This window comes from Equus asinus, chromosome 26, assembly GCF_041296235.1.
Source record: "Equus asinus isolate D_3611 breed Donkey chromosome 26, EquAss-T2T_v2, whole genome shotgun sequence".
NCBI classification, from domain to species: domain Eukaryota; kingdom Metazoa; phylum Chordata; class Mammalia; order Perissodactyla; family Equidae; genus Equus; species Equus asinus.
This window is the reverse complement of record NC_091815.1, coordinates 37,571,893-37,598,808: the sequence shown is the minus strand read 5'-3', so window position 1 is coordinate 37,598,808 and position 26,916 is coordinate 37,571,893. Positions and strand designations below refer to the sequence as shown.

The 26,916-nt window shown below is 47.3% G+C and overlaps 1 protein-coding gene across 4 annotated transcripts; it reads right to left on the bottom strand.

The window, feature by feature from the left end:
- Positions 1 to 965: 965 nt before the first annotated feature.
- Positions 966 to 24,915, bottom strand: CACNG6 (calcium voltage-gated channel auxiliary subunit gamma 6). Of its 4 annotated transcripts, none has more exons than XM_070498631.1 (5): positions 24,787 to 24,911; positions 23,296 to 23,684; positions 18,835 to 18,909; positions 17,199 to 17,336; positions 978 to 3,109 (listed from the first exon to the last, which is right to left on the bottom strand). In XM_070498631.1, the coding sequence occupies exons 2-5, from the start codon at positions 23,627 to 23,629 to the stop codon at positions 2,871 to 2,873; spliced, it is 786 nt and encodes a 261-aa protein (XP_070354732.1). In that variant the 5' UTR covers positions 23,630 to 23,684; positions 24,787 to 24,911; the 3' UTR covers positions 978 to 2,870. The 4 variants fall into 4 exon arrangements, with proteins under 4 accessions (XP_070354733.1, XP_070354732.1, XP_014711965.1 ...); XM_014856479.3 differs by having other exon boundaries at positions 2,397 to 3,109; positions 23,296 to 23,712; positions 24,787 to 24,905; XM_070498632.1 differs by lacking the exons at positions 17,199 to 17,336; positions 18,835 to 18,909 and having other exon boundaries at positions 966 to 3,109; positions 23,296 to 23,712; positions 24,787 to 24,905.
- Positions 24,916 to 26,916: the final 2,001 nt, after the last annotated feature.

The window sequence follows — 26,916 nt, the reverse complement described above, 5'->3', positions numbered from 1 at the left end:
TAGCTCAGGGCTAACCTTCCTCAAGTAGGGCCAATCTTCCTCATACACACACAAAAGATATGAAAAGAATAGACTGCCTACATATGCACTACTGAATCTGAGATAGGGCTCCACCCCAGCTAATCAAGAAAGGCTTATCCCCACGTTTCCTCAACTGGTAAAATGATCTCCTCAGGGGAACTGCTTTCAACCCTGGGACAATTTATCATTGTCAAAATATAGTTACAATTTTGTGTTTGTGTGTGTGTGTGGAAGATTTGCCCTGATTTAACATCCGTTGCCAACCCTCCTTTTTTTTTGCTTGAGGAAGATTAGCCCTGAGCTAACATCCATGCCAATCTTCCTCCCCTTTGTGTGTGGGATGCCTCCACAGCACAGCTGATGAGTGGAGTCAGTCCACACCCGGGATCTGAACCCACGAACTCCTGCTGCCAAAGCGGAGTGCACGAAACTTTAACCACACTGCCTCAGGGCCAGCCCCCTGTCAAAATACAATTACAATTTATAATTATTATCCCAATGATAATGTTATAATATTTATATATAATATAATATGTTGTATTATATAAATATTGTTACATATATGTTATATTATAAAAATTGCAATATTTATACGATATAACATATATCGTATAAATATTATGTTACATATATGTAATATTATGAATGTTGTATATATAATATATTAATATATTTATGTAAATGTTATAATTTATTACATGCGATAATTATATATACTTATGTATCTAATTGTATTTATAATTTATAATTAAATATAGACATGTTTGAGAACATATTAATATATCATAATATAATAATATCTATAATATTATTAATATAATCTGTTGATTATAATATAATCATATACTATACATAATACTAGTATAATATATAATATATATTATTCTATACAATTATAATTTATAATTAAATATAGAAACATTTAAGAGAATCAAACTCAGAATACCAGTACATTTGTATTCATGATCCAGTACAAATTCTGTATTAAACATTTTTTTTTTCCTCCTCAAAGCCCCAGTATATGGTCATATATCCTAGTTGTAAGTTAAATATTTTAAAACATTTAAGAGACGTCGGCCTTTGGAGGTAACAGATCATGTTCGGCAATTCCCATGTAACTGAAGAACTCATTCAAGCTGTGATTTTGGGTTGAAACACACAGATGGATCTTCATAAGGGAGGGGTCTGGCCCTTCGGCCCGAGGGACTCGAACGCTTGACTCGAAGGTCTTCATTCGCTGGTATCTGTTGGTGGTGTTGTTACTCCAGCTTCTACCAACCTTCTGCTCACAATGATAAACGTGTTCTCCAAGACGATAGAAGCTTTCTCTGCAGCTCCCCTTGCTTCTTCCTGAGTCCTCAGAATTCCCTTTCCTGTCTATATTCCTGTCAACAGTCTCGTCAAGGCAATTTGGCTTTTTCTATCATGCACCTCAAAACGCCTCCAGTCTCTATCTATTCCCCAACTCCAAAGCCACATCCACCTTTTTAGGTTTCTGTTACAGCAGCACCCCATTACCAGGTACTAAAATCTCTGATGGCCTAGCGGTTAAAGTTCAGTGCGCTTTGCTTTGGCAGCCTGGGTTCGATTCCTCGGCACGGAACCGCATCACTCGTCTGTCAGTAAGCCATGCTGTAGCAGCAGCTCAGGTAGAAGAACCCACAACTATACACAACTATGTGCTGGGGCTTTGGGGGGGAAAATGCAAGAAAAAAGAGGGGAGATTGGCAACAGATGTTAGCTTAGGGCTAATCTTCCCCTGCAAAAAAGAAACAAAAAGTAAAATAAAATCTCTATCAGTTTCTAGGCCTGCCATAACAAAATACCAAGACTGGGTGACTTAAACAATGGAAATACATTGTCTCAAGGTTCTGGAGGCTGGAAGTCCGAGATCAAGGTGTCACTGGGTTGGTTCCTTCAGGGGCTATGAAGGAGACTGTTCCAGGCCTCTCTCCTGGGCTTGAAGATGGGGTCTTCTCCCCGTGTCTCTTCACCTTGTCTTCCTCTGTACCTGTCCACCTTTCTGTCCCAATGGCTCTTTCTCATAAGGACTACAGTCATGTTGGATTAGGGTCCACTCTAATGACCTCACTTTCACTCGATCACCTCTGTGAAGACCCTTCTCGGAATAAGGTCACATTCTGAGGTCCTGGGAGCTGGGACTCCAGCATGTACTTTTGGGAAGGACACAATTCAACCCACAACGGTACTCATGTTCCAATCTGTTGAGTTTTCCATCGCTGCCTGTGGGTTCACTGACATGCGATTTTGAGGCTGAGAAGCATGCAGTGGGTTTCTGGAGAGGACAAGGGGTCACTTTTCTCTATCCCAGAACCTCCAGCCACATCACAAATGGACTCCAAACCAAAGTTGTTACGTTTCCAAACCTTTAATCCCAAATCAGACCCCAGCGAGGTCAGACTCAGATATTCTTCCCTCCCCTCCCCGTCCCCTGCTTCCCAGAGTCTCAGATTAGTCGGAATAAGTCTCTCCCACGAGGGAACTCATCCAGATGTAGGAAATGACGAGGTCCAACTCCCTCCCAAGACCCCCGCCCCCTCACTCCCCAGTTACCCCATCAGGTCCCTGCCAGCCTTCCCTGGGGACCCTCGTTTGCAAAAAGCCTCTGCCCACCCCAGCCCCGAGCATCCCAAATTCAGCCACTGAGAAAAACACATTTACAGAGGGAAAAGATGAGGGCATGGGAGGCAGGTTTGTGCAAACAGTCTGGGTCCTGGAGCAGGAAGAACACAGTTTCTCCAGGACACGGGGCAAAAGATTTCGAGTGAGGACGATGGAGAAAGGAAAAGAATTTGGAAGGAGCTAAGAGAAGGCACAATGGGGTGGCTCTAGGTGGCCCTGTGTCCCCACTTGGGACAGAGTGAGGCCCAGGGCCTGGGAGGCAGGGTGAGCAGGAGAAAGCAGCCGCCCCCTAGCAGCAAGACCAGGCTGGCCCCCACACCACAGCCCAGAGACCAGGAGTACTCGTAGGTCAGGGCTGGGGGTCGGGGAGGCTCAGGACTGACTCTCTGCACCAGGGCATGCACGGAATGCCGGAACACCTCCAGGCTGACCAGCAGCAGCAGACCTGTGGGGAGAGAAGGACAGAGCGTGATGCTCAGGCCCCTGGGGACCCCAATCTGGGTCTGAGCATCTCCCCCATAGACCCCATCACATGCTTGCTCAAACAAGAAACCTGGGAGACCCCCTAGCACTCATTCTTTCAACAGCAGCTACCTACTAAACACCTACTATGTAGCAGGCACAGTTTTGGAAGCTGGAGATAAGGCAGGAACAAGACACAGATTGATAGAGACGGAAAGTAGAATGGCGGTTGCCAGGGGCTGAGAGTTGGTGTTTAACAAGGACGGAGTTTCAGTTGGGGAAGATGAAAAAGTTCTGGAGACGGATGGTGGTGATGGTTGCATAACAGTGTGAAGATACTTAATGCCGCTGAACTGGACACTCAAAAAGGGTTAGACGGTAAATTTTACATTATGTGTATTTTATCGCTTTAAAAAAGAAAGAAGCAAACCCAGGAATCAAGAATCACGAAAGTCAGGGACTGGCCCAGTGGCGCAGCAGTTAAGCGTGCATGTTCCACTTTGGCGACCTGGAGTTCACCAGTTCGGATGCCGGGTGCGGACATGGCACTGCTTGGCAAGCCATGCTGTGGCAGGCGTCCCACGTATAAAGTAGAGGAAGATGGGCACGGATGTTAGCTCAGGGCTAATCTTCCTCAGCAAAAGGAGGAGGATTGGCAGCAGATATTAGGTCAGGGCTAATCTTCCTCAAAAAAAAAAACAGGAATCCCAAAAGTCAAATGAAGACTCCATCAAGGCTTTTGTAAAGAGTGATGGTGGAACCTAAAACAGTCAAACTCACAGAAGCAGAGAGCCAAATGGTGGTTGTCAGGGGCTGGGTGGGGGGAGGGAAACGGACGATGTTGGTCAAGGGTACAAAGTTTCACTTATGCAGATGAATGAGTTCTGGCGATCTAATATACAACATGGTGACTATAGTTAACAATACTGTGTTGCATACTTGAATGTTGCTAAGAGATTAGATCTTAAATGTTCTGACCACACACCAAAGAAGACAGCCATGCAAGGTGACGAATATGTTAGCTAGTTTGATTCTGCTGATCATTTCACGATGTATACATGTATCAAAACATCAAGTTTGTACACCATAAATATATACAATTTCTACTTGTCGATCATACCCAATAAAGCTAGAAAAAAGAGGGATGGTGGATCACAAAATGAAAAGAAAGGCAATCCAGTTGTAATACAATTTGATTTTTAAGAAAACAAGAGAAAAGAGATTGGGATCCAAGATGGCGCCATGAGTAGTCCTCTTTGTCTCTCCCCCTTCGAGTCTACAATTATTTGGACACTCATTGCTTAACAAAGGATATCCAGACAGTATCTCAGGACGTCTGAGAGACCCACGCGACTATACATTGGAAGGCGGACGGACTTCCCTCCAGGATGATGTGGAGATAGGTGAAAACTCTCCAACCCCGACCGAACAGCCTAGTACCTGCAAGCAGCTTTCTTCCAATGGACGCGCCCAGAAGATCAACACACACCTAGGGCAGGAGCGAGCACACACCAGAGGAGTGATGGTGGAAACAGGTGACCAGAACCCTACCTAAACTCCCCGCAATTACTCCTAAATGCAGAGGGAAAACCTGAGCCCGTGGGGAGAGTCTCGCCCCGCCATTGGTGGGGAGATCCCGCCTGGTGTCCACAGCGCCCGGGGGGTCCCAGAGAGAATCACAGAGGGCATGGCGGCCCCCCAGCTGCCACTGCCTGCACGGTGGGGCAAGGGATTGCCGGAGATCTCAGAGAGGACTGGGGCTGGGTGAAGCCCCAGAGGCTGGCTCCGTGCCCCGGAGGGGAAGCTCCAGAGTTCCACCCGGGCAGCAGACAAAACTCTCTGTCTGCCATTAGCGGAGGGGCCATGCCCAGCATTCACGGCTCCGGGAAAGTCCCGGAGAGACTCCCAGAGGGCGAGGTGACCCCCAGCTGCCGTTGCCCACCCCGTGGGGTAAGGGATTGCTGGAGATCTCAGAGAGGACTGGAGCTGGGGGGAGCTCCAGAGGCCGGCCCTGCAGCCGGGAGGGGAAGCTCCAGAGTTCTGCCAGGGCAGCAGACAAAACTCTCTGTCTGCTATTAGCAGAGGGGCCACGCCCAGCATTCAACTCCGGGAAAGTCCCGGAGAGAATCCCAGAGGGCGGGGCGACCCCCCAGCTGCCGTTGCCCGCCCCGTGGGGCTAGGGATTGCCGGAGATCTTGGAGAGGACTGGGGCTGGGTGAAGCTCCAGAGGCCCGCTCCGCGCCCCAGAGGGGAAGATCCAGAGCTCTGCCCGGGCAGCAGACAAAACTCTCTGTCAGCTATTAGCGGAGGGGCTACACCCAGCATCCACAACACCGGGAGGGTCCCGGAGAGGAGAATATCAGGCAGGGCAGCAGCTGACCAGCTACCACTGAAATCAGGATCTCCGGCTATCCCCCAGACAGGGCAAAGGGCTCCCTGAGTTCCTGGGGACAGGACTGGGGCTGGGTGGAGTTCCAGCGACCCAGCTCCATAGCCTAGGGGGAAACCCTACAGGCTCACAGCAGCCTCAGGGAAAGCCTCTGCACAGCACTAGTAGAGAGCACCCATCCGGCAGCCACAAGGCTGGAAGACCCCGGGACAAAAGTAGCATAGTTAGGTGAGCTAACCACAGACTGTAGAAGATGCCAATAGCTCTGCTGTGACCCATAGTGGACAAGTGAGATTTTGTGGGTGCCAACAGTGATTGAGCAGCAAATATAGGTGATCCTACCCTTGGCCGCTGGAAAAGCCCATAACACCATTGCAGACCCCAAGGAGGGAGCACATCTAGGTGGGCTGCAACAGTAGGCACCAGCAGCCTGAAGCCCCCCCGTGACAGCTCCCACGGCAGAAGAGGTAACCCAAAGGACCACTGTGACTACGAGGAGGGGCCCAGGCCCAGTTAGCAACTGCGGAGAGGGTTCCTGGTTGGTGCAGTATAAACAGCTGCTCCCCCACCACAGCAGCAGAAACAAGTGGAAGGAGCAACTAAACTCTATCTCTATGCGGAGGCACAAATCAACAACATCAAGCAATATGAAAAAATACATTAAATCTCCAGAACAGAAGGAAAATAACACACAGAAAACAATCCCAAAGAAAATGAGATATATAACCTAAATGATGATGACTTCAAAACAGCCATCATTAAAATACTCAATGAGTTAAGAGAGAATTCAGATAGACAACTCAACGAGTTCAGGAGCTATGTCACAAAAGAGTTTGATACAATAAAGAAGAACCAAACAGAAATATTGGAAATGAAGAACACAATAGAGGAGATTAAGAAAAATCTAGATGCTCTGAACAGTAGGGCCGATAATATGGAGGAAAGAATTAGCAATTTGGAAGATAGGAATATAGAAATGCTGCAGGCAGAGGAGGAGAGAGAAGTAAGACTAAAAAGAAATGAAGAAACTCTCTGAGAATTATCAGACACAATTAGGAGATGCAACGTAAGGATTATAGGTATACCAGAGGGAGAAGAGAAGGAGAAAGGGGCAGAAAGCCTATTCAAAGAAATAATGGCTGAGAACTTCCCAAATCTGGTGAGAGAGATGGATCTTCAGGTTACAGAAGCCAATAGATCTCCAAACTTTATCAATGCAAGAAGACCAACGCCACAGCATATAGTAGTGAAGCTAGCAAAAGTCAACGACAAGGGGAAAATACTAAGGACAGCCAGGCAAAAGAAACTAACCTACAAAGGAACCCCCATCAGGCTATCAGCAGATTTCTCAGCAGAAACTTTACAGGCTAGAAGAGAGTGGAATGATATATTCAAGAATCTGAAGGACAAAAACCTACAGCCGAGAATTCTCTACCCAGCGAAAATATCCTTCAAATACGATGGAGAAATAAAAACTTTCTCAGATAAACAAAAATTAAGGGAGTTCATTGCCACAAAACCTCCTCTTCAGGAAATCCTCAGGAAAACCCTCATTCCTGAAAAATCAAAAAAAGGAAAGGGGCTACAAAACCAAGAGCAGAGGAGATAAGTAGAAGGACAACAACAGAGAGTAGCAGCTCTTCATCAGAACAGATTAAACCATGGGACGAGAAACAAAGGAAATTGAAGAAAACCAGAAAACAAGACATAAAATGGTAGTGGTAGGCCCCCACATCTCAATAATCACTCTAAATGTAAATGGATTGAACTCCCCAATCAAAAGACACAGAGTGGCAGGATGGATCAAAGAACAAGACCCAACAATATGCTGCCTCCAGGAAACACACCTCAGCCCCAAAGACAAACACAGACTCAGAGTGAAGGGATGGAGAACAATACTCCAAGCTAATAATGAACAAAAGAAAGCAGGTGTCGCTATACTAATATCAGACAAGGTAGACTTCAAAGCAAAACAGATAAAGAAAGACAAAGAGGGACAGTATATAATGATAAAAGGGACTCTCCACCAAGAAGACATAACACTTATAAATATATACGCACCCAACACAGGAGCACCAAAATTTGTAAAGCAACTCTTAATAGAACTAAAAGAAGACATCAACAACAATACAATAATAGTAGGAGACCTCAACACACCATTAACACCAATGGACAGAACATCCAGACAGAAAATCAACAAGGAAATAATAGAATTAAATGAAAAATTAGACCAGATGGACTTAAGAGATATATATAGAACACTTCATCCAAAAACAGCAGGTTACACATTCTTCTCAAGTGCACATGGAACATTCTCAAGGATTGACCATATTTTGGGAAACAAAGCAAACATCAATAAATACAAGAGAGTTGAAATAATATCAAGCATCTTTTCTGATCATAATGCTATGAAACTAGAAATCAACTACAAGAAAAAAGCAGAGAAAGGTGCAAAAATGTGGAGACTAAACAACACGCTTCTGAACAAACAATGTATCATTGAAGAAATTAAAGAAGAAATCAAATATTATCTGGAGACAAATGAAAATGAGAACACGACATACCAAATCATTTGGGATGCAGCAAAAGCAGTCCTAAGAGGGAAATTCATCACAATACAGGCTCACCTCACTAAACAAGAAAAAGCTCACATAAGCAACCTCAAACGGCACCTAACAGAACTACGAAAAGAAAAACAAACAAAGCCCAGAGTCAGTAGAAGGAGGGAAATAATAAAAATAAGAGCAGAAATAAACGATATTGAAACAAAAAAGACAATAGAAAGGATCAATGAAACAAAGAGTTGGTTCTTTGAAAAAATTAACAAAATCGACAAACCTTTAGCCAGACTCACCAAGAAAAGAAGAGAGAAATCGCAAATAAATAAAATTAGGAATGAGAGAGGAGAAATCACAACAGATACCAATGAAATACAAGGGATCATAAGAGAATACTATGAAAAACTATATGCCAACAAATTGAACAACCTGGAAGAAATGGACAAATTCCTAGACTCCTACAATCTCCCCAAACTGAATCAGGAAGAAATGGAGAATCTGAATAGGCCAATCACAAGTCAGGAAATAGAAACGGTAATCAAAAACCTCCCCAAAAATAAGAGTCCAGGACCAGACGGCTTCTCTGGAGAATTCTATCAAACATTCAAAGAAGACTTAATATCTATTCTTCTCAAACTGTTCCAAAAAATTGAGAAAGATGGAGTACTCCCTAACACATTCTATGAAGCCAACATCACTCTGATCCCCAAACCTGACAAGGACAACACAAAGAAGGAGAACTACAGGCCGATATCACTGATGAACATAGATGCAAAAATCCTCAACAAAATTTTGGCAAACTGAATACAGCAATACATCAAAAAGATTATACACCATGATCAAGTGGGATTTATACCAGGGACACAGGGATGGTTCAACATCCGCAAGTCAATCAACGTGATACACTACATCAACAAAATGAAAAGCAAAAACCACATGATCATCTCAATAGATGCAGAGAAAGCATTCGACAAGATCCAACACCCATTTATGATAAAAACCCTCAATAAAATGGGTATAGAAGGAAAGTACCTCAACATAATAAAGGCCATATATGACAGACCCACAGCCAACATCATACTCAATGGACAAAAACTGAAAGCCATCCCTCTGAGGACAGGAACAAGACAAGGGTGCCCACTTTCACCACTCCTATTCAACATAGTACTGGAGGTGCTGGCCAGAGCAATTCGGCAGGAAAAAGAAATAAAAGGAATCCAAATAGGTAACGAAGAAGTAAAACTCTCGCTGTTTGCAGACGACATGATCTTATATATAGAAAACCCCAAAGAATCCATAGAAAAACTATTAGAAATAATCAACAACTACAGCAAAGTAGCAGGGTATAAAATCAACTTACAAAAATCAGTAGCATTTCTATACACTAACAATGAACTAACAGAAAAAGAACTCAAGAACTCAATCCCATTCACAATCGCAACGAAAAGAATAAAATACCTTGGGATAACTTAACCAAGGAAGTGAAGGATCTATACAATGAAAACTACAAGACTTTCTTGAAAGAAATTGACGACGACATAAAGAGATGGAAAGACATTCCATGCACATGGATTGGAAGAATAAACATAGTTAAAATGTCCATACTACCTAAAGCAATCTACAGATTCAATGCGATCCCAATCAGAATCCCAAGAACATTCTTCACAGAAATTGAACAAAGAATCCTAAAACTCATATGGGGCAACAAAAGACCGCGAATTGCTAAAGCAATCCTGAGAAAGAAAAACAAAGCCGGCGGAATCACAATCCCCGATTTCAAAACATACTACAAAGCTACAGTGATCAAAACAGCATGGTACTGGTACAAAAACAGGTCCACAGATCAACGGAACAGAATTGAAAGCCCAGAGATAAAACCACACATCTATGGACAGTCAATCTTCGACAAAGGAGCAGGGGGTCTACAATGGAGGAAAGAAAGTCTCTTCAACAAATGGTGCTGGGAAAACTGGACAGCCACATGCAAAAGATTGAAAATTGACCATTCTTTTTCACCACACACCAAAATAAACTCAAAATGGATCAAAGACCTAAAGACTAGGCCTGAAACAATAAGTCCTCTGGAAGAGAATATAGGCAGCACACTCTTTGACATCAGTTTCAAAAGAATCTTTTCAGACACTATAACTACTCAGTTGAGGGAAACAATAGAAAGAATAAACAAATGGGACTTCATCAGACTAAAGAGCTTCTTTAAGGCAAGGGAAAACAGGATTGAAACAAAAAAACAGCTCACTAATTGGGAAAAAATATTTACAAGCCACTTATCCGACAAAGGGTTAATCTCCATAATATACAAAGAACTCACATGGCTTAACAACAAAAAAACAAACAACCCGATCAACAAATGGGCAGAGGACATGAACAGACATTTCTCAAAACAAAATATGAATATGGCCAATAGACACATGAAAAGATGTTCATCATCGCTAATCATCAGCGAAATGCAAATCAAAACTACACTAAGATATCACCTTACACCCGTTAGATTGGCAAAAACATCCAAAACCAACAGCGACAAATGTTGGAGAGGTTGTGGAGAAAAAGGAACCCTCATACACTGTTGGTGGGAATGCAAACTGGTACAGCCACTATGGAAAACAGTATGGAGATTTCTCAGAAAGTTAAAAATAGGAATACCCTATGACCCAGCCATCCCATTACTGGGTATCTATCCTAAGAACCTGAAATCAGAAATCTCAAGAGTCCCTTGCACCCCTATGTTCATCGCAGCATTATTTACAATAGCCAAGACGTGGAACCAGCCTACATGCCCAGAAACTGATGATTGGATAAAGAAGATGTGGTATATATACACAATGGAATACTACTCAGCCATAAAAAAAGACAAAATTGGCCCATTCACAGCAACGTGGATGGACCTCGAGGGTATTATGTTAAGCGAAATAAGCCAGTCAGAGAAAGACGAACTCTATATGACTCCACTCATAGGTGGAAGTTAGTATATTGACAAGGAGATCTGATCGGTGGTTACCAGGGAAAAGGGGGGTTGTGGGGAGGGCACAAAGGGGGAAGTGGTGTACCCACAACATGACTAACAAAAATGTACAACTGAAATCTCACAAGGTTGTAATCTAGCATAACATTAATAAAAAAAAAAAGGAAAAAGAAAACAAGAGAAAAGAAAGAAGAAACAAGACAGACGAAGACGCCAACCTGGTGGAGCTTCTATTCCACTTGGAGAGGACAGAGGGTCAACAAACAAAACCCAGGCTTGCAAAACTCAGATGCCTGTAGGGGACGATGATGAGAAAATATAAATAACGCAGGCATGTGTGGCAGGGACAATGACAAAGAGCAGCCAGAACTCAGTTTCAGCCAACTGCAGCCCGTCAGAAATGGAGACCTAATTTACCAGATTTTCTGATTTTTCAAGAATAGCTAGAACTTTTTTAAAAATGATTATTATTTTTATGGGAATTCTCCTAATCTTTAGGTATTGACTCAGAGAAATCTTTATACACTGTCAGCCAAACAAAACACACCTATGGGCCATTGTTGGCCTGAGGGCTGCCAGGTTGCAACTTCCAGAGTGAACACATGAGAAGATGAGGTAATTTCAGAGAGTGATGCACACTAGGATGGGAAAGGGAGTGACATCCAGGGGCGGAGCAGGGACTTTAGATGGTATCATCAGAAAAAGCTATTTGAGCTGAGACCCAAAGGACAAGAAGACGCCAGCCATGCACAAAACTGAGCAATGGCTGTTCCAAGCAGAAGGAATGGCTGGTGCAAAGGCCCAGTGGTAGAATGGAGTACAGTGAGCATGAGGAAAAGTAAGATGGTCAGTGTGACCACAACAAAGAGGGTTGGAGAGGGGGAGAACAGTGGGCAGTGGACATACAGAGGTGGGCAGGGTCAGATCATATAGGACAATCTGATGGTCATACACAAGGCATGGGTCCAAGCTGCCTCCCCTGTCAGAACCTGGAGTCTGGCCTCAATCTCAACGAATCCATGCCCCTCCTTCCTCCTTGCACTCCAGTTCCCCCATGGATTTTAATCAGGGACCTGGAGAATGCAGCCTGGAGTCTGTGTACTGTGGCTCAATGGCCCCCATAAGCCCATCTCGGCCCCACCAGCCCAACATTAGGGCACTAGAGGTGGAAAAGGAGGAAGAGATATTGTCCAGTCCCTTCATTCCTCTGCTAATTCATGCCTCCTTCCATTCCTCCAACAGATCTTAATTAAGCTCTCATTATAAACTATATAAAGGGGTCTAACAAAGTCCCTGTCCTCTTGGGGCTTTATCCCAGAAGGGGAGATGGACAATAATCAGGTAAATATATTGTGGCCTGAACTCTGTGCCCCCAAAAGTTCATATGTTGGGGTTCTGACCCTCAGTGCCTTGGAATTTGACTATATTTGGAGATAGGGTCTTTAAAGAGATAATTAAATATAAATGATGTCATAGGATGGGCCCTAATCCAATATGTCTGGTGCCCTCACGAGAAGAGGAGGTTAGGTAGACACAGACAGAGGGACGACTATGAGAGGACACAGGGGGAAGACGGCCATCCACAAGCCAAGGAGAGAGGCCTCAGAAGAAACTAACTCTGCCAACGTGCTGGTCTGAGACTTCCAGCCTCCAGAACCGTGAGACAACAAATTTTTGTTGTTTATCAGCCTCCCGGTCTGTGGGACTTTGTTACGGCAGCCTTGGCGAACAAAAGCATACATAAATACATAATTGCAGGTAGTAATCCATTCTACGAAGAAAAATAAGGCAAAGTAGAGACACAGCGGGTAATGGGTCTACATCAGACAAGGTGGTCAACCCTGGTCTCTCTGAGGAGGTGATACCGAATCAGAGACTTAAATGGTATGAAGAAATAAGACAGGAGAAGACCTTGTGGAAGAACGTTCCATGCTGAGGGGAGAGCAGTGCCAAATGCCATGAGGCAGGAATGAGCCTGGAATGTCTGAGGAACAGCAAAGAGGCCAATGTGGCCAGAAGAAAGAGAGCAAGTAGTAAGAGACGAAGTCTCATGTAGCAGGGAGCCAGGCCACGTAAGACCTTGGAGCCGTGTTATCCTAGTGGTAGCAATTAATTGGTGGCTTTTGATCCATATAGGAACCACATAGGAATGATTTATGGTTTAAAAATATCATTAACCTCAAAACAAGGGGCAGGTAGGATTTGGCCGTGGGCTGTAGTTGGCGATCCCGGGCCTTGACATACTAGCTTTGTGCCAAGAATCTAACCAAATGCTCTCACGTCCCATCTCTTCCATGAGATCTTATGAGGTAGATGTTATTATTATCCTCACTTTACAATGGGAAAATTGAAGCCTAGAGAGGTGGAGCTGGGTTTGAGCCCAGCCAGCTCCACTCCATAGACTATTCTTGTAGGCACCTCACTATACCTCCTCCTCGATCGAGCCTGACTTCCTTTGTATGACCTAGAAGCATCCATGAGTGACCAGAAGAGACCAGTGATCTGGCCCCTGTCTACTTCTTCAGCCTCCTATCAAGCTGCATTTCCTATCCCGTAGTAGTATGGAGAAAGACTTCTTTTGTGTCTTTTTTTTTTTTGGTGAGGAAGATTGTCCCTGATCTAACGTCTGTTGCCAATCTTCCTCTTTTTGCTTGAGGAAGATTGTCCCTGAGCTAACATCTGTGCCAATCTTCCTCTACTTTGCCTATGGGACAGCACGGCTTGAGGAGCAGTGTGTAGGTTTGCGCCCCAGATCCAAACCTGCAAATCCTGGGCCGCCAAAGTGAAGTGAGTGAACCCAACCACTATACCACCAGGCAAGCACCTCTTTCAGGTCTTTAAAGGCACCGAATTCTTTCAAGCCTGGAGACCTCTATGCTCCTTGGAATAATTTTCTTCTTGCCCCTCCCTGAGCCTGCCTTACAGATCCTCATTCTTTGCATCACTCCTTAATTTACACTTCTTCTGAGAGCCTCCCCTGACTGCCACCACTTAAGTCCACATGGGGTCTCCCTGTTAATACATTTTCCTCTTACTCTTTTCTTTTCATTTATAGCATTTATCACAGTTGGTAATTACTAATTTATGTTAATTTACATACATACTGTTTATTTGTCTAATTTCTATCTCCCCACTCCGGACCATAAGTCCATGAGGGTAGGAAAGTTGTCTTTCTCATATCTCTAAAAAATAGAACAACATCTGACATATGTATTTTATGGAAAGAAGCAATATATGCTGAACACAACCTTTTATCTGGGGAGACCTCAAAAACCTAACCTGGCCAGTCCCTGATGCCCAGTATAATCCTAGTAATTAGGGCATTGCATCTACCCCTCACTTTCATCTCGTTTTGCAGTTTGCAGAACATTTTCAGGCACAAGACTTTCCTCAAACACTTTTACATCCACACCTTCATGGCAACCCCAGGAATCACACAGGCATGAGTTCAATATTAACACCAGCACCAAATTCCTACCAAGCCGTAAATTCCATGAGAACGGGAATCCTCTTAACTTTACTCATCATTCTATCCCCAGTGGTCCCTAGCATAGCATCTAACACTTACTAGATATTAGAGACAGACTTATTGAATGAATGGGTGGACAGACAGATAGAAAAATAGATGGATAGAGGGAGAGAGGGAGGAAGGGAAGACGGATGGAAAAAAAGAAAGGTAAAAGGGAAGAGAAGGAGGAGGGAAGGAGGAAGGGAGGGAATTGATGGATCAATGGAAGCATGGATGGATGGATGGGTGAATGGATGGATGGATGGATGGATTAGTGGATGGTTATATGTATGTATGGATGGATGGATAGATGCATGAATAGGATACATGGATGATAGGATGTATATATGTATGTATGGATGACAGGATGGCAGGATGGATGGATGGATGGATGGATAGATGGGATGGATACTTGATAAATGGATGCTTGAATGAGTGAGTTCATGGATATGAAAAGATTTAAGCCCAGAGATAGAGAAAAAGATTTGCCCATGATTACACAGCTCTTAAGAAGTTGGGACTCCAACCCAGATCTTTTGATTCCCTGGTCCATCTTTTACACCAGTACCCTCCTTACGCTCCATGCTCCAGCTGCACTGGCTTTATTTCTGGTTCTCAAAGTCACCAAGCTCTTTCTGGCTTGGCTACTTATACTTTGACTTTAAGTGTCACCTCCTCTAGGAAGCCCTCTTTAATTCTCTGCTTTAAATCAAGTGCTCTCATCATACACTCTCATAGAACTCTACTTTTCCTTCATAGCACTTACTGCAGCTTGTAATTGTGGGAAGATTTGTGCTATTTCTGTATCCTTAACTAGATAATAATGTCCATAAGGGAAGGCACTTTTCTGTCTTGTACACTCTTACAATATTACATATACATGCACGTATACCATGCATATATGTATTGGGTGTAATGTGTCTGTGTGTGTATCAGTGAATTAAATGAACTAATGAATAAATGAATGAAAGGTAAGAGGATGACTGAATTTTCCCCTTTATTTAGGAAGATCTCTAAGGCAACAAAACCATAGTAAGAATGTGATCATTATTCTTTCCCATTCACGTGTGCTCTTGAACACTCATATGTCTCCCAGCCTTATCTTGCGCCTGGCCTCTACTTCATTTGTTAATTAATGCTACCATGTACATTTGTGCAAGCCTTGCCCTGATTTACACCCTGATCTTTGTTCTGTTCCTCAGAGTTTCCAACTCTTTTACAGCCTTCATACATGCTGTTCCATCACCACTATTACCACTACCATTATCATCAGTACCACCATTACTATCATCACCAGCATCATCACCATCATCACTACCATCACGACCACCACCACCATCACCAGCATTACTACCACCACCAGCACCAGCATCACCACCACTGCCACTACAACTAACATCATAATGTTGCCACCACCACTGTCACCACCATACTCTGACTGGATAATTCCTATTTATCCTTCAATTATCAACTTAAGTGTCACTTTCTTGGGGAGTCTCTCTGGCATGCCCCCACACCACATTGTGTACCCTTAATGTACTTTATCATAACTCTCATCACAATTATTGTTGAATTATTATATTGTAATTACTAGTTATTGTCTATCTCTGCCATAATCTAGGCTCTGTATATACATGTGCAGTGCAGACACAGTGTCTGTCTTATTAATCTCATATCTCCAGCCCTTAGTGCAGTGCCTGGAACATAGTAGGTGCTTAGTAAATACACAAAGGCTAAATAACTGAAGTTTATATAATCAGTGACCTCTATGTCCACCTTAGAAAACAACTTATCCAGTGAGAACTACATTTCACAAGATGTATCATATTTTTGGACCTTCAATTCCAATAATGCAGCAGTTCTTGCAGACCCCAGCTCTAAATCTAAAAGAAAGTTTGGAGATCTTCCAGTCCACAGCCAGCAACAGGGCTTGGAACTCTCTCATATTTGAGCCTACTACAGCCTTTGTGCTTCCCAGCATGCAATAGTGCTTGGGGACCCCAGGTTCAAATTTAAATTCCCAATGAACAACAGGGTTTATAACTCTCTCATCTTTGAGACTAGCCCTTGGGCTTCCTCCAATCCCAGCATTCAACAGTGCTTGCAGGCCCTGCCTCCCAGCATGCAACAGTGCTTGAAGAGCCCACCTCCCAGCATGCAACAATCCTTGGAGACCCTGGGTCCAAATCTAAAACAGTGTTTGGAGACCCTCCAATCCCCAAGCAACAACAGAGCTTGGATTTCTCCCATCTTTGAGCCTACCTTGGGCTTCTCCCAACTCCCAGTGTGCCACTGTGGTTGGAGATCTGACCTCCCAGCATGCAACAGTACTTGGAGATCCTACTTCCCAGCATGCAACTGTGCTTGGAGACCCCACCTCCCAGCATGCAACAATCCTTGGAGATCCTCAGTCTAAATCTAAAACAGTGTTTGGAGACCCTCCAATCCCCAAGCAACAATAGAGCTTGGAATTCTCCCATCTTTTGAGCCCACTATAACCCACTATAATCCCTGGGCTTCCTCTAACTCCCAGCATGCAACAGTGCTTGAAGATCCGACCTCCCAGCATGCAACAGTGCCTGGAGATCCGACTTCCCAGCATGCAGTGTCCTCAGTCTCCAGGCTCTCAACCCTCACCTGAGAGGCCAAAGCAGATGGCTCCAACTCGGAGCAGGAACTCTGCACCTTTACTGAGCACCATGATGATACAGAGGCAGCCCAGGGCCATGACTGCCAGGCCTAGCACCGCTATCACTGCAGCCGCCAGACTCACCTCTGCGAGGGGGGGAAGGGGAAGAAGTAGAGAGCATGGGATGCAGAAGCAGAAAGAACTCCCCTATAGGGACCCAGAACCAGGAAGATGGAAGATGCAGAACTAGAGAAGAACTTTCAAGTAGAAGGTCATCCTGTCCAATATTTTACTTATACTGTTGAAGGAACTAAGACTCAGAGAAGGTCAGTTATTTGCCTAAGGTCACAGAGCAATAAGGGGACCGAGCCAGGATTAGAAGGAGATGGGAACTACCAATTATTACTTATGAGCTGCTCACCGTTTGTTTGCAGGTGAGGAAACTGAGGCAGTGGCTGTGTGGGCAACAACAGGGAAGGTGGTATGTTACAGTGGGATGATCCAAGTCAGAATTCCCCCCAGCCACTTCCTAGCGGGAACATTTTAGTAAAGCCAGTGAACCTCTCTGAGCCTTAATTCCCTCCTCTAGAAAATCAGGATCAAAATTCCTATTGGACTGGGCCATTGTGAGGATTAGAAATCACATATGTAAAGTGCCGAGTGCAGTGATTGGCACACAGCAGTTGCTCCAAACGTGTGCACTAAGATTATTTTACTCTCCCAAAGGGGCAGAGTGTCTTGCCCAAGCTCACTTAGCACAAAGACAAGAGAGAAAACAGTGGGCAGGGTAAGAACCACTGTTTGTTGAGAACCTACTACGTGCCAGGCTACACACTATGTTTTAGCTGCATTATCTCACTTAATCCTTACAAAGACCAGGTAAGATTGATCACAATTCTTTTCCTGGCGGGGATATGGAGATACCAGGGTGATGGAGAGGCTGCGGTTAGAGCAGAAAGGGTAGAGTCTCAAGGGTTGTGTCGTCCAGTGTGGTCGCCATGAGTCATATGTGGCCTTTTAATTTTAAATGGATTTAAATTAAACAAAATTAAGAACTTAGTTTCTCAATTACACCAGCCATACTCCAAGTGCTCAGCAGCCACATGAGGCCAGTGGCTACCATATCAGTCAGCGCAGACATAAAACATTTATTTCCCTTTCCACAGAAGATTCTGTAGGAGAGCGCTGCTTTAGAGTCAGAATTATTTAGGTTTGAATCCTGTCTCTGCCTCTGCCACTTCCTGGGAAAAACAAATTTAACCATTTATGGACTTTCGTTGTCTCAGTTGGAAGATTAAGATAAAGCCCCTTCCTGGCAGGGTCACGCAAGGACCAGAGCTCTTATAAATGAAAAATCCAGCGCTAGGCTTAGCATGTAGTAGATGCACCTTTGTGAGATGTTAAAGCACTATCCACAGAGAGGGGCTGTGGCTTGCCCAAAGTCACACAGCAGATGGCAAAGGCAAAGCTCGGGTAGGGGTGCTGAGCACCGGGCTCTGGAGAACCATAACCCTAATGCCAACACCTCTCAAAGATGAGGCCTCCCCAGGACAAAGCAGAGAGGATGACAACGCTATCAGGAACTCCTCTGGCATGGTCAGTGTATCCCCACCACCACCTCATTGAGGGGTGAAAAGTTCTCACCTTTCTTTGTGGTTCTCTGGAAAACGTGTGCATTCTCCCCCGTGGTGAAGAATTTAAAGTAGCTGCAGTTTGCTTCTGTGGGAGCAGGAGAGAGAGAAAGGGAGGTAATACTGGGAGCTCTCTAGTGTAAGCTCAGGGTGGGACATCAAACATACCTCACATAGCCTAAAAATATGACATTAGCACCCCTGATATACAGAGGAGAGAAATATGCTCAGAGAAGTAAAAGCCACCGGCCACCACACAGCTATCCAGGGGCTGGGATTCTAAGGCAGAGCTCTGAGGTCCAGATCTGCTGCTGGGAGTGGGCTGTTGACCTCTCTGGGCCTCTGATTCTCCCTCTATAAAATGAGAGAATAGTCTCTTTCTCGGCTCGGTCATATGGGTTTGTTGAGGGTCAAGTGGAATTAGAAATGGACAATTACTCTATTCAACAAAGGACACCAAGATACAAGCAACAGAAGGCCAACAGACTCAGAAGAGATTCTTATCTCAGAAAGGATTCCTGCCTGGAATACACAAAGAACTCCTGCGGATCAGCAAGAAAAGAGAGGTAATCCAATTGAAAAATGGGCAAAGGCTATGAATAGTCAATTCCTAGAAGAGGAAGCCTGGATGACTCACAAGTACAAGAAGAGATGCTCCACCTCACCAGGGATCACAGAAATGCAACTTAAGTCAGCGGGGTGGTGCCACTTTACATCAATTAGATTGGTAAATATTAAAAGGACGATATCAAGCACTGGCAGGATAAGAGGAAACAGCTGGGAGCATAAACTGGTACCAATCTTTTTGGAAAGCACTCTGACATACTTCATGAAATGAAGTATGTTTACTCCCTATAACCCAACAATTTCACTTCTGGGTATACATCTAGAAAAAAAATTACATACAGGAATGTATATGTGGATGTTCATTGCAGCATTGTTTATAACAACAGGGAGTTGGAACCAACCTAGGTGTCCATCTCTAGGGGAACAGACAAGTAGATGTGATGGATGCTCCCTGTGCAAATCTCTGCAGTACATGATAGCCACAAACTAGAATAACAGAAAGCAGCATGGCAAGATTTGAGAAACACAGTATTGAGCAAAAAAAAGTTTTAAAAATCAAAAACAAGGAAAAATCTATAGCATGATGTCATTTATGTAAATTAACAACACACATATATATAAAGTAACACTACATATTTTCCGAGTTAAAATACATATTCATGGAGGCATATCAAGCACATTAAAGAGATGAGTTAGGAAGGAATAAAAAAAAAAGAATAATAATGTAAAATAAAGCACAAGAAGGATCTTGCAAAGGCTGGGGTCAGAGACAAGAAGAGATAAGACAGATAAACTGAAGGGTATGATTCGTCCAACTTTGTGTACGTGAGGTCCAAGAAATCCTGAACTAAAAAATATTTAAAAAGCACTTCTAAACTGCATTTTAAAGCCAGAATTTCCCACAGAATTCACCTAGTCCAACTTTCTCATTCTACAGATGGGGAAACTGAGGCACAGAAAGGGAGGAGAGACATAGAAAATAAGAGGGGTGAAAGAAATAGAGGAGGGGCCAGACAGTCTGGGGAAGTGAAAAAGAGTTTTCCAAATTGAAGCAGGATGTGGAGGGACTAGAGATAAACTGCTGAGTCAGGTGAGGTGGTGTGGGACACTCCACCTGGTATTGTCTGGGAAGGAGAGGGCATGAAATGTCCGGTTAGGAGCAGCAGAAGATGTGAGTCCTTATCCCGGGGCAGCCATCTTGCACCGGCAAGAAGTAAATGAAGCGTCATGCAGCAGAGCGAAGGGTGAGGATGCTATCTGTAGCAGTCAGTGTGGGAAATGTCGTCTTCGTCCACGAGGGAAACGTGAAGTCCCATCTAGTGAGTAAGAAGATGTGGTACATCTTTCTGGGAGAGTGTGGGGTGTCTGGCATCCCATTTTGGCTACTACTGATTTAGGACATCTTGTTCCTGACCACAGAGGATATGGTATATCCCATTTGGAAAAGAGTAGGACATGGGTCATCCCCTTGCAGCCCCTTTGGATGTCCTTTGATGGGCAGTGGGATATTTCTGAGATAATAAAAATTGGGAAATGTCTTCTGAAGGGTCGGGATTGTGGGATGATGGTGATGGTCCTGTAAAGAAGTTGAAGTCCTTTCTGACCAATAGGGGGACATCCAGGAATGTGACAGACCCCATATTACCCAGTGAGGTGGGGCGCGACATCCCCCCCAGTGCAGCGAGGACCTTTGGAACACCTTCATGGACTAGTGAGATGCAATATAGCATAGTTGCTAAGAACAGACATAACCAGGGTTCAAAGCCCACATGACTCGCCTGGATGCATAGACTGAGCCACTTACATTTCTTGCTCCTCATTTTCCTCTTTTGTAGAATGAGGAAGATAATAACTATTTGTAGGATTGCTATGAAGATTAATGAGTTAATGTATGTGAAATACTTAAAACAGACCCAGGCACTACATAAGTACCTGATATTTTTATTACCGGAGTATCCCACTTTGCAAAAGTTTGGGAACTCTTGCTTGAGGTCCTGAGGGATGAGAACGAGCTCATTTGCAGAAGTGAAATGTAATCTGGATGCTGAGTGGATAGGTGCCTCAGAGAACAAAGAGTACTTGGCATCCCACTTTGCTGTTGAGGGCTTGGGACATCCTATTTTGGACCCTATGGATATAAGAATCACATCCGGAGAAACGAAGCAGGGAAATCCCATCTGGAGCCCAGGGGGATACTGAGATTGTAGGATATCCTTTGGAGAGTAAAGAGTGTTGGAGATTTCATATGGGTGATCAAGCTTAAGACAACCTGAAGGGCCCTGAGGGGTGTCAGATAGTTCCCTTGGGTCAATAGAGGTGGAGTGAGATCCCTTTCCCGTTCCCAAGGGGTATAGGATATCCCACTGGTATGTCCCAAAGGGCATGGTGTGCCCTGTCAGGGAGAGTGAGAGGTATAGGATAGCTCTCTGGCATAGCTAGGGGTGAAACAGCCACTCTCTGGGAAGGTGAGGGGTGTGGGGTGTCTAAGAGAAAATGAGAAGGGCTGGAGCATCCAGTGTGGGCGTTCATCGGTGAGAGGGACAGGAAATGAAGAAGAACATTTCCCGGAAAGCACGAGGTCTGCCCTGGGACGTGGGGAAGTGCTTGAAGGGAGCTTCATTTGGCAGAATCAGTAGGTGGGAACAGGCCGGCTGTGCTTGTGCATAGGGGCACAGGTTGTGGGCATGCGCACGGAGGCACAGGCTGCTGTGGCCATGCGCACAGAGGCACAGGCTGTCTGTGCAGGCACACGGAGGAACACGCTGTCTGTGGACATGCACACGGAAGCACAGACTGCATCTGCACAGGGGCACAGGCTGTCTTTGGACATGCACACAAAGGGCACAGGCTGTCTGTGGACATGCACATGGAGACACGCTGTCTGTGGACATGCACACGGAGGCACAGACTGCATCTGCACAAGGGCACAGGCTGTCTTTGGACATGCACACAAAGGGCACAGGCTGTCTGTGGACATGCACACGGAGACACTGTCTGTGGACATGCACATGGAGGCACGGACTGCATCTGCACAGGGGCACAGGCTGTATTTGGGCATGCGCACAGGGGCACAGGCCATCTTTGGGCATGCGCACAGGGGGCAAAGGCTGTCTGTGCGTGTGCACGGGGAGCACAGGCTGTCTGTGCTCGATGTGCACACAGAGGAACAGGCTGTCTCTGGCCATGCGCATGGAGGCACATGCTGTCTGTGGACATGCCCACAGAGGCACAGGCTGTGCATGTGCACAGGGGCACAGGTTGTCTTTGGGCATGCACACAGGGGGCACAGGCTGTCTGTGGGCATGCACACGGGGGCACAGGCTGTCTGTGGGCATGCACACGGGGGCACAGGCTGTCTGTGGGCATGCACACGGGGGCACAGGCTGTCTGTGGGCATGCACAGGGGGCACAGGCTGACTCGGGCAGGGACAGGTGTTTGAGGGGGACTCAGGCGGTCTAAGGGCACCAGCTGTGTCTGGAGTCACAGGCTGGGTCTCGGGGCACAGGCTGTGGGAGGATGCACAAATTTTCTCTAGGAACATGGGCTCTCTCTGGGGGTACAGCCTGGTCTGGGGACACAGAAATGTCTGAGGTCACAGGCTGTGTTGGGGTTCTAGGAACTTTGGAGGTCATAGGTTGGTCTTGGGGCACAGGCTGGGCTAGAAGTATGGGCTAGGCTAGGGGTACAGGCTTTCTCTCTTTCTCCACACAGTTTCTGCCTGGGACAAAAGTCACTCAGGAGCACAGGTTGATGTGGGCATGGGCTCTTTTGAGGATGCAAGCTCTGTCCTTGGGGCTCAGGCTCTTTCTGGGGCACAGGCTGTTTCTAGGGCTCAGTTTTCTCAGACACGGGGCTCTCTCACTGTCTGTGGGGTACAAGCCCTGCACTGGGGCAGTGGCCTCTCACCTCCGGGCAGCTCTGCGGGGCCGCAGGTCTCTCTGCCCGCGGGCACGTCGGCCTGCCACAGTCGCTTGGTGCACATCTTCCACAGCCCCAGGTGGGCAGCGTCGCAGACGGCACTGCCGTTGACCTTGTAGGTGTTGAGTTCCACCCAGAACTCAGTGCCCACGGCCAGCACGGCCAGCGTGGCGCCCACGGTGGTCAGCAGCAGCACCAGCTTGATCTTCCCCTCCTGCTCCGGGGTCAGCCAGGACTTGTGCTGTGCTTGAGCCCGTCGCCGGCCCGCGGCCGCTCGCCGCCGGTCCTCCTCTTGCATGAAGAAGTTGGACCACATCATCATCTTTACAGCCAGTGACGGGGCTCAGGTGCGAAGGAGGCAGAGCCGAGGAGGTCTCCTGGGGTGGGGAGGGAAGCGCCTGGGGTCTGGAAGGGGGTGAGGGGCTCAGTTTCCACTGGAATATTGAGAGGGAAGATCTGAATCGTCCCTAGAACCTCAAATGGGGGTGTCAAGGTTGCCTCTGGGGCTTGGAAGAGAAAAAACTAGATCTTCTGGCTGGGGAACCCTCTGAGGTTCAGAGGAGGGCCTGGGGTACCCACAGAAACTCAGCAAAGAAGATGGGACCCACAGGAAAGCTGTGGTCCCCTCGAGGCTCAGAGCTAGAACCTGGGTGCCCAGGCCAGGGGTCTGGAGGCTCCAGAGGAAGGAGAACTGAGTGGCAGCTGGACCTCTGAGGCCCGGGCTGCTCTGGGATGCCCACTGGAAGGAATCGCCAAAGGGAAACCAGATTTCCTGAAGGAAGGGATCTGAGCTCCCCACTAGGACTCAGAGTTTGGGGTACCCAGGACGGGGAGCTGAGGTCCTCTGTGTGTTTGAGAGGAGACGCCTTCTGGCTTCTTTTGGGCTCAGAGTCTGCGGAGGGAGGAGTTGGGTCCCCTCTGGGGTTCAGAAGAGGAAGAGCTGGGTCCCTAGGGGGGGCTCTGAAGGGGAGACCAGAATTATTTCTGAGTCTCAGAGGGTCAGGAGGATCCACCAACAGTCACAGAAGGGGACCAGCTGAGTCCCGCCTGGGGTTCAGAGAAGGGGGGCTGGGGGCCTGCTGGAATTCAGGGAAAGGGGATCGGGGTCTCTTTGGCCATTTAAAAAAGGGAGATCAGAGGTCTGCACTGAGGCTGAGAGACAAGTGGCCGTTCAGAGAAGGGGGCTGAGGGAAGCCCCCAGGGCTCAGGAGGGGGACCTGGGGTCCCCAGTGGGGCTCAGATGAAGGGGCTGTGGTCCGCACTGCGGCTCAGGAAACGGGGACAAAGTCCCCCCAGGGATCAAAGGACAACTGGGACCCAGAAGAGACTCTGTGTCCCCTGGAGATCACTGGGCTCCCCCTCCCCCGGGCTCCCAGGGCCTGCCAGGCCGAGAAGGCTCCAGGCTCAGCGCCAGCCCCGGCGCCTCCCTCAGGCCTCCCACCCCGGTCTCCTGGGCAGGGACCCCTCTCGCTCTCCTGCCTCGGCGCCGCGCCGACCCCAGCTCCGCGATGCCTCCAATCCGTCGGCTTCTGCACGCCGCGGCCACCGCGCTCGGCCCCCAGGCCGGCCGCTCCGCTCCCTCCGGCCTCGCCCCCATCGCCCTCCCCTCACCCTCCAGGGCTATTTCGGGCTCGACCCGTAAATAACACCCGCACCTGTCGCCTGGCGCCTGTTGCCATAGGGATCCCGGGTATTTTAAGGGGACAAGGCTGGGGAAGACGGAGGCCCCCCAGGGAGGAGGGGCTGGGGGCCAGGTCCTGACCCGGGTGGAGCCTGAGGGGACTTTTATTTCCTTAAGGGGCAAGGGCGTGAACTGAGGGTCGGATCACCGAGGTGGCAGGGGAGGGGGCAGGGCAGGGAAGCTGGACTTTTGGTCCGGAGCTGGCCAGGCTGGGAACCTGCACTGATGGGTCTCAGGGAGGAGGAGCTGGGGGCCTGGACTCCCGGGTCTGAGGAAGGAGGGGGCTGGGGATCCGGGCTCCGGGATCTGAGGCAGGAGGGTCTGCGGGAGGAGGGGCTTGGAGTCCGACCCTTGGGTCTGAGAGAGGAGGGGCTGGGGGCCTGGACTCCTGGGTCTGCGTGAGGAGGAGCCCAGGGACTCACTTCCTGGGCCTCAGAGTGGAGGGGACTGGAGACAGGGAATCCGGAGGAGCGATCCGGGGACACAGACTCCTGGGTCTGAGGGAAGAGAAGACTGGGGCCCAGATCCCGGGGCCTTGAAGGATGAAAGGACAGATTCATGCTGGGGTCCTCAGCTCCTTGGGGAGGGCTGGGTGTGAGGGGCGTGGGAACCAGAGCCGCAGTCCTCTTCATCGAGTTTATTAGACGGGGCACCCCTGGGGGACCATCCATGCAGTTTCAGCTCCCCCAGGGGCAGGGACGGGGACAGCCGTGTGGAATGGCAGCGGGGCCAGATCTTCACCCCTCCTCCCCTCCCTTAGCCCTTCTGCGGATGGCCCAGGTGGGACCCACCTTTCACCAACTCCTTCTCCGTGGTGGTGGCTCCAGTGGGGCCTGGTGCACCCTGGCGCTCTCTGCCCACCCTGCTCCGGATGCCCACAGTCCCCTGTGCCGCTTCCATTAGAGCATGCATTGCCCTGGGATGTGACTGTGTGTGTCTGCTTCCTGCTCTCCCACCAGGGCCCAGGTACACGAGGGTCTCAGCTCAGTGTCCCCAGTATACCCCAGTACCACCCAGCCCAGGGCCGTGTACACAGAAGGCCTTAGGAAATGTGCATTAGGTGACATGAAAGAATGAATGAATGAATGAGCAACCAGATGAATGGATGAAGTGAGATGGTGACACACAGACATCCCCTCCCAAGCTAGGGATGGTGCCCGCTGCCTTTCCTCAATGCCCCCATCAGAGCACACATCCCTTCGAATTCTAATTGGCCGCCCTTCCTGTCTCCTGACCAAGGCGGCTCTCAGATGTCAGGCCCTGGTGCCTGGAAGGCCTCAGGCAATAGTTCTTAAATGAATGAGTGAAATCTGTTCTTGCCCTTCTCTTCACTGGGTCTTTCCAGGCCTCGGGCAGGATCCAGAGGGGAATCCGAGAGTATGCGAGGCGCTGGCAGCAGCATGAGATGGGAGCTGAGCAAAGCAGCCTTGGGTCCGGTCCAGCAGTGCCTTGGTTCCTAGCGATCAGACACACACACGCTCCTACAGCACCTCTGCCCTGCCCCCCTGGAATCCACCCTCCCCTCCTGGCCCTGGGCCTCCCATCTTTCTCAATCTCGCCTGCTGTAACAGCTCCCTCACATCAGAGTGTATTTTTCTGGCTTCCATCTCCCTGTCTGACAGTCTCCCTTTCTCTCCTTTCACAGAAAGGGTAAGAACTCTCTTTGGTATGAAAGTTCTTGTCACTTTCATATCAAAAGGATGGCCTGGTCTCCTTTTCCTTCCACCCTCCCACATTCTTTCTTCCTCCCATGCAGCAGGGCTCCTGTCCCCACCATTGCACTGCAGTGACCTCCAATCAGGGTCAAACCCAATAGTCTTTGGTTCTTTCTCAGTTCTCAGCAGGTTTGGCACCACTGGCCATTTGCTCCTGGTTTCCTCTCACCTCATGGTCACCCTTTGCCCCCTTTACTACCTCCTCTCCTCTCT

Excerpts from the sequence above, each read along its gene's own strand:
- CACNG6 (XM_070498631.1), bottom strand. The coding sequence starts at position 23,629 with ATGATGATGTGGTCCAACTTCTTCATGCAAGAGGAGGACCGGCGGCGA. Across the intron at positions 17,337-18,834 it reads CCAGAGAACCACAAAGAAAG|AGGTGAGTCTGGCGGCTGCA; the intron begins GTGAGAACTTTT and ends CCCCCCTCGCAG. Across the intron at positions 3,110-17,198 it reads CATCTGCTTTGGCCTCTCAG|GTCTGCTGCTGCTGGTCAGC; the intron begins GTGAGGGTTGAG and ends CTCTCCCCACAG.